General features: G+C 35.9%; 1 protein-coding gene across 2 annotated transcripts in view; it reads right to left on the bottom strand.

Moving 5' to 3' along the window:
* tgfbr3 (transforming growth factor, beta receptor III) overlaps positions 1 to 7,827 on the bottom strand; it is a 139,716-nt gene that overhangs the window by 24,305 nt on the left and 107,584 nt on the right. For both annotated transcript variants that reach the window (XM_016565226.1, XM_016565225.1), the window contains 4 exons: positions 4,925 to 5,087; positions 3,610 to 3,757; positions 1,051 to 1,240; positions 266 to 558 (listed from right to left, as the gene is read on the bottom strand). In XM_016565226.1, the coding sequence (XP_016420712.1) occupies positions 266 to 558; positions 1,051 to 1,240; positions 3,610 to 3,757; positions 4,925 to 5,087 (794 nt within the window). The remainder of the gene's footprint in view (positions 1 to 265; positions 559 to 1,050; positions 1,241 to 3,609; positions 3,758 to 4,924; positions 5,088 to 7,827) is intronic.

Here is a 7,827-nt window from a genome sequence, read left to right on the forward strand (position 1 = left end):
ATATTCAAACATGCCCTTCAAAGTTTTAGGTTAAGGTGTTTGTTTTGTTTGTTTGCTTGCTTTTTAAAAAATGTATACTTTAATTTAGCACGAATGCATTAAACTAATCAGACGTGACAGCAAAGATCTTGGGATTGTTACAAAAAAAAATCTATGTGAGCTAATGAAAAATTTAGTAGTAGTAATCCCACTACTTTTAGTTAGTTACTCCACAATACTCATTCTTACATCTCAATATTTGTGCTTAGGTTATGTTTCCTGTTACCTGTAGAGTTTCCTTGTCGATGCTGACCACCATTTTGTTCTTCTCACACTGCACACTGAATCCTACATTCGAAGCCCCCTGCTGCTCCTCGGGACCCCCAGCCTGATGATCGCGCTCCTCAAGAGACGGGGTCAGAGGTGGGAATGACAGGCCCTGGTCCATGGATGGCAGGAAGGGAAACGGGAACCTGTTCCGTGCAGGGGAATCCCGGGCGCTGGGCTTAGGAAGTGGGTTGGTATTGCGGAGAATGGACAACTCTGGTGGGAACATTCCCTCATCCATGATCCCTAGATCTGGAAGTGACAGCAGTTGAGATTGAAACATCACTCTGATTGACAGCTTCTTGTTGTTAATGCAAATGCAAGGAAATCACACACAAAGCAAACACAGTAATAACCAACTCACATTAGCTAGTGAAATGTATAGTTATTTTTATCAATGCTGATTTTTTTCTTCAGTGAACTGAGTATTTTTATCTTGTTTTCCCGTACAAAATAATATTATGAGATACATTTACTTAAAAACCAACATATTAACAATTGTTCTTGATTCAGGTTTTATATATCTATAAGAAAATAGCTTTTTTTATTAAGCATTTTGCAGTTGTTTTAACACTAGCATTTTAATTTGGTGTTATGTTACTGAAATCTGAACGTTACTGAAATATTTTTTTTGTAGTGTATTCAATTAATTAGGTTTATTTATAATTAAGACTTATTTACTAATTTAGCGTAATGTAACCATTTTGAGTTTAGACTTTTCATATCTTCAGTTACTGCTCTTGCCTTGTTCTTTGAGGCGCAATTTGAAGTGGTTGGCAACAGGGGTGTTGGTGTAGGAAGTGACGGGTTTGAATCCATTTTCCTCTGCCCACTGTATGAGAGCCTGAGATCCTGCGGGCAGCTTCTGTTTCACCGTCTTTGACACCTGCATCAGCCTTTCTGTGTCTTCACTCAGGCTGACGGTATCTGACGTCTGAGAAGGACAGAGGGGAAGAACAAAATAACACGCATTCACTTCACATGCAGAAACATAAAGGAATACAGTCAGAAGTGTTCATTCTTTGAGACCAGTTCAACTCCAAATTAGTTTTTCTGAGACACATTTCACAACTCTTAAACAATAAGCCAAAGTTGTTCTTGTTTTCATTAACATACAGTATTCTGATCTAATACCTTATCTTATGATCCAAAATTAACATTCGCTAAGCCCCAAATGGAAGTAAAGAAATGTTGGCCAGAAAAGATATTGCAACATAATGCATGTTTTAAATCAAATTGCAAGAATGGTAAGACTTAAAAAAAAAACACATCAGTGCTCAAATGCCAAACAATGCTTACATTTTCAGTGTAAATTTTATCATCAGAACTAATTCCTAATTCCTTTTTTTTATGTTGAATATTTTGATTTAATATTGAAAGGGAAAAAGCAGAAAAGAGTGTATTTTTCAATTTTTCAAAAACAAGAATTTGGCTTGATTTTTCTTAAGGTTAAAGGCTTAGAAAATGGATAAAAATATTCAAGCTGTGAATAATTCTGTTTCCAATGTTAAATAAAAAATGAATGAACGCAATGTACTTGGATGCATATGTCTGAGCTTATAGTTAAAAATATGCAATATTAAAATATTCAATTGCCATATCGATGCAATTTAAAAAAAAAAATATGCAAAACCGTTTTTTGTTTTGTTTTTTTTAATCACATGACATTGGTCTTTATTGCAAAACTTTTGGACCATCCTCATTACATATATATCTGTAGTTTCGACAAAGTGAGTCATGCTGCTGTTGATCTATGACCAATTTACCAGGTTCAGTTTGATTGTGGTTTGAGATGCGTCAAATTACATAGGAATGATATGTTAGCTTCTCTTTGTTCTTTGTTGGGTGTGAAGGGTAGATAGTCCTCATTCCCAGCCGTGTTTCCCACACCAGGCTGGACAATGAGCTCGAGCCAATCTGCCAACAGTAGCAGGGCTTTGCTTTTACAAGGCTGTGGATCGTATCACATGCATAACTTACATTCTCCCATGCTCTAAAACACTGTAACTGATTCACTTGGACACAGACATGTTCAATCAAACTAATTCATGGAGACAGATGCTTTTCACACTATCTTAGACATTCACATACAAATTCACTAATGAACTTTGTGACTGCCAATGCCAACTACCGTAGCATAATGTAGGAACACTGTACCCCAATAGTTTAATTCCAAAATTCTGTGAAATACTGTGTTAACTATTGAGTCTTGGAGCATGTCTCGATTTCTTTAACTTCAACTGCTGCCATTTTTAAAATATAAACATTCTTATATAAAAACTGCTGTTGTCTACTGTACTGTTTTGGTTTCTGTCTTTGTATATTCAATGAGAGATCAGTATGTGAAAGAATCACACTGTACTTGTTTATAAAGTACTTTTCTCTACATTACTCTTTTCCAGTTCAGAAACACATCCATAAATTATCATATAAACACCTTAAAACTCTTAAAAGTAATGTGACTTGTTATAATGACACTGCGGATTCTTTCTCGTAAGCAGCACACAAAAACGCACAAATATTTAGCATTAAATTACACAGTGTGCGCAATCGCTTTCCAAGAGCAGTGCAGTGACAGTTTCAGTGGTGTGTCTTGTGCAGCGCTATCTGAAACCAGCAGCCAGACGCTCCCATAATTCATATTCTGAAGTGCCAGGCCAACACTACAATAAAAACACTCCAAAGGCTCTGGCTGAAGAAAAACTCACTACACTCCTCTTTCTGTTATTACTCCATTTCATGACAGGCCTCCAGATCTAACAGTCATTGGATAAACTTGCTATCTTTTGCTCATTCTTTTGACACAGAGAAAAACCATTATATACAGTTTACTTACCAACTATTAAAAAAAAAAGTATAGATTTTTTGACAGTAAAGACGTAATGTTACAACCCTGAAAAAAATACTAAATTGTGGTTTTCATACTTCACTAAGCAACACAGCCATATTCGAATGTGATAATAACAAGAAAGCCTTGTTGAAAATAAGAATGTTCTTTCAAAAACATAAAGAAAAATCTGTATATAACAGTAGTATTTATCTGATCCTTTTCTTAATTTTTTCAACATTACAGCTGGAATTTTATAACAACGTGTAATTTTATAAAAACAATCCTGCTAAAAATCATTTGCATAAAATGCAATCTTTAAACAGTATATTTGTCTTAAACTTCCTCTAAACTTTCTTTAAACATTATAAATTAGTATGTAAAGCAACAATGGAAAAAAAATAGTCATGAGGGATTTGCTGTCTTTGCATTTACATTATATATTTTGCATGTAGTCAGTAATCGAGAAATCATACCACAATGTCCAGTTTGCCGATGACGCTGTGGGCTTTGATTACCCAATTCACTGACTTCTCACATTTCAGAAGCAACACAACGTCACGATGGAGCGGGGCGTCACCATCCAGCGGCCTTAAATCCACAATCACATCCACCTGGAATGCACTACTCAGAGAGAAAGAGAGAGAGTGGGAATGGAAGAAAGGCCATAAGAATCTTGGAAAAATGAATCTTCATTTTTAACATGTTTTCTGTGTCTCGCCAATTGATTAAAAATCTGGACCGCTTCCTAGAAAACAAAGCTGGACACATGTGAAACAGACCACATAACGCAATGCTGGGATCCATCATGATGCTTGCATATCTTCAGATCTGTTTTTCATTTTTGAGTCACTATTAGGCAATAGTGAGTGATATTGGCGGGGGCGGAGAGAGTTCTACCCGGCAGAGTTTTCCAAAATCAACAATACCCTAGTTCCTGCCTATTTCCAAATAAACTTTACAGAACCGGAGGAAACACAATGACAACCTAAAATGACAAATACAAAGCGACATGCACGCACATTTACACAAGAAAGCAAACACACCCACCCATGAGCGCCCACATACACACCATGGTATACTAAACACAGAAACACATTTATGCATAGTATGTACTTCTTTTATGTGAAATGGATGTCTGGAAAGGCCTTCAGGTGTCTTTCAACAGCAGATTAAATCATATACACTACCATTTAAAAGTTAGGGGTTAGTAAGGTTTTTGTTCATGTTTTTGAAAGATGTCTCTTATGCTCACCAGGGCTGCATTTTACCTGATCAAAAATGCAATAAAAACAGTAATATTGTGAAATATTATTACAATTTAAAATAACCGGTTGATAAATTTTAATTATTTCTGTGATTTCAATTTAATGCATCTTTGCTGAATAAAAGTATTCATTTCTCTCAGACAATAATAATGACCCCACATTTTTTAATGGCAGTGTACATTAATTGTATTTCTCTGTATTTACTACGAACAAAATGCATATTCTTTGCTCTTCATTTTGTTGTGCAAGCACTAAAAAGCTAAGAAAATAATATGAAAGTGCAAAAGACAGCGATTTTACTTGTGTTTCAAACTGTTGGTGTAATTACAACTTCTAAGCTTCCAAAATGAGTACAAACTTCTAAGAATCACCTGGACATTATATTCACTTTACTCTGCAGGAGCTGTATTACAGAAACTTCTTAGTTTATTCCTGACATAAGATTTAAGAAAAAAAAATGTTTGGATATTTTTGTAAGACAGGAGAACAAAAAAGGAATGCAGTTCAACAGTCTTCTCCTCACCTGCTGGAGTTTGGTGCCTGGAGCTCAATGATGTGGACCTCCTGGTCGTGATCAGGACCTGAGAGAACACACCCTGTGGATGGCTGGGGCTGGATGTAGCTTGCCAGGTAGTTTAGAGACAGGAACTTGTTATCGATCTTACAGGTCTCGGAGAAGACGGGGTCTGAAACCAATATGAGACACGTTTAGGCTAAGGGCTAGAAATGTTGAGGACCCAGACATGTTTGACACATTCACCACATTCACCAACAGTTAGTTACAGTCCTATAATCTTATATTTAGTATAATAGCACTGGAACATTTCACTGTTTGTATCACTTGGCTTGTCTGTATTTGCTGTGTGCCAGACCACAGCACAAGAGCAGGAATGGAAACAGAGTGAAGTTTGTGGTTTTTTTCATAGTGGTCAAACTATTTTCAGTGACCACTTGTGATGCCCATACCTTAAAAGCAGGTTGGCCAAATGCCAATATCATTGATCCGATATCACCAATAACACTGTTCAAAGGTTTGAGGAGCGATAAATTATAAAAATATACTGTGAAATATTATTACAATTTAAACTGTTTTCTAACAGTTTGTAAAATGTAAATAGTTTTCTATTTTATTATTAATGTATTATTACAAATATGTAATATATTATTATATTTAATTTGAAAATATTTTGCTCAGTTTTTTAAGTTGAAAACAGTTGTGCTTCCAAAAATCCAAAAGAACAGCATTTATTTTAAATAGAAAATACATTAAAAAAAAAAACAGTTCTTACGGTCACTTTTAATCAATTCAATGCATCCTTTCTGAATAAAAGTATTAATTTCTTTCAAACATACAAACAAATAAATTAATTCAAATCTTACTGATTCAAAACTTTTGATCCAAAAATTTATTGTACATAGACATGCTAAAATGAATAACAACAATAATAATAATAATAATTTTTTCAACATTTAATTAAAACAACGATGACGATATTCTCACAAAATGGCCAAATATTGGCAGATTAATCCCTTATAAATTCTTATTAATCAGTGAAAACACAGTACTCTGACTGACTTGTCCTGTTGCAGAAAATAAAAAATTGTTCCGTGCAAAAAATAAAATATTCCCTGAAAAAAAAATAAATAAATAAAATCCTCTCGGCTCTTGAACACTGTTTTCTTTGCTCTTCCACAAAAGAGATAATGGCTCTTCTCTTTGGCCCAGAGAAACAGAAGACAGATGCTTCCTTATTTGGCCATTATGCTTTTGGACAAAGCGCAAGGGTGACGAGTGTGAACTCATCATGAAAAGGTTGGCATCTCATACTCTCGGCTCTTCCTGGCTCTTTGAGGTACTGGGGGACAAGAGGGTTGCCTGTTCTCTACAGCAAACAGATTGGAAGCATGTCCGCTCTCATGCAGAGCTACAAAGGGTAGAGATAGAGTAGAAGGCCAGAACTCTCCTGTAGAGGTAAACACAGACTTTTGAGTCGCTGCCAAACCACAAACTCAAAATGACACGGGGCCAAATGTTTTACGGGCCTGACCGAAACAGGCTCAGAAACTGGAAAAGTGTACTTTGAACGATGCAGTCATTACTTTCTTCTAGTACTTGAATCTTATGTTCTTTTACGGACTGAAAAATGAGCAGCAGCAGTTTAACCGGGCAACCTGACAGCAGAGAGATGCTGAAGTCAGACGTGTTGCTGGTTTGGTCTTAGAACTCAGCAGGGGAAACACGATGGAGCCCTGGGTGAAACACACAGCCGGATCTGTCCTTTTTTTCTTTCTTCAAACAAGTCCTGCGGCTACCTGCGCTAATGGCGTGTATTTTGCAAGTATCTGTTTCTACTTTCTCACTTTCATGCCCTCAACAAGTAAACAACAACATCTATTTGAATGTGGCAGCCATGTCTGACTCAAACATCATATCAAAGTCCAACAGTCGGTTTCAAGTTAAATTCCCCCAAACCATTTCCTTTGAGAATAAGCCAATTTCCCCCCTACGGCTCATGTCATCGGGCAGATGGCTAAGATACTTTGCCATCTTGCAGGGCTTCCTGGCACTGCTATAAATTTGGACTTTCTGTTTTGGGCTCTATTTTCTTTTATGCTTGTTCTATACCTTCCCTGCCAAACTTTCCCTTTACACATTCCCTTTTTCCTCTCAGTCTGCTATTCTTCCTCATCCTTCTCTTTTTAAAAGGACTGTTGTGAAAGGCTTCAGGTTTGGGGGCCCGTACGCACAAGCTGGCAGTCAAGAGTTTTCGCCTGAAACTCTTCCCGTATGTTTACTTGGCCTTTCCATCAATTCTCCATCACTTGGTTGCTTATGAGTCTGACAGAAAAGAAGGGAGTGACACGCAAGCAAATCAACTGATACAAATGAGAGGCAGAGAGAAAATCTGCCAGTTAAAAAGCTCACAGATTTTGCCATGTTGTTTTTAAATGAAACTGAATGTTGCCAAGTGGAAATCAGAATGACTTGAGGTGGCTTCTTTGGTATTTGTGTTATTACCCATGGGTTTGGTTACTAAACACAGTCAATAGGCACCATTGAGAGTGAATTAGCATGTGCTGGGCCATGATTGAAGTTCAAAGGCAGCTAAGAACAAATCATTTTCTTAATCAGTATTTGATTTGAAGTAATCAGCTTGATTTTCAAATAAAAATATCCTTAAAGCAAAATAAATGTACTAATTACTTTAGAAATATTATTGTTTACCAAGTGGAAAACTGTCTTTGGCACAACAAACATTTATTAAAGAGCAAATAAATATTTTATATTAGTGCTGTCAAATGATTAATCGTGATTAATCACATCCAAAATAAAAGTTTTTGTTCACATAATATATGTGTGTGTACTGTGTATATATTTATATTATATATATATATATATATATATATATATTATATATATGTACA

The sequence above is a fragment of the Sinocyclocheilus rhinocerous genome, unplaced genomic scaffold (genome assembly GCF_001515625.1).
Source record: "Sinocyclocheilus rhinocerous isolate Xijiao unplaced genomic scaffold, SAMN03320098_v1.1 scaffold212, whole genome shotgun sequence".
In the NCBI taxonomy this organism is placed as follows: Eukaryota; Metazoa; Chordata; class Actinopteri; order Cypriniformes; family Cyprinidae; genus Sinocyclocheilus; species Sinocyclocheilus rhinocerous.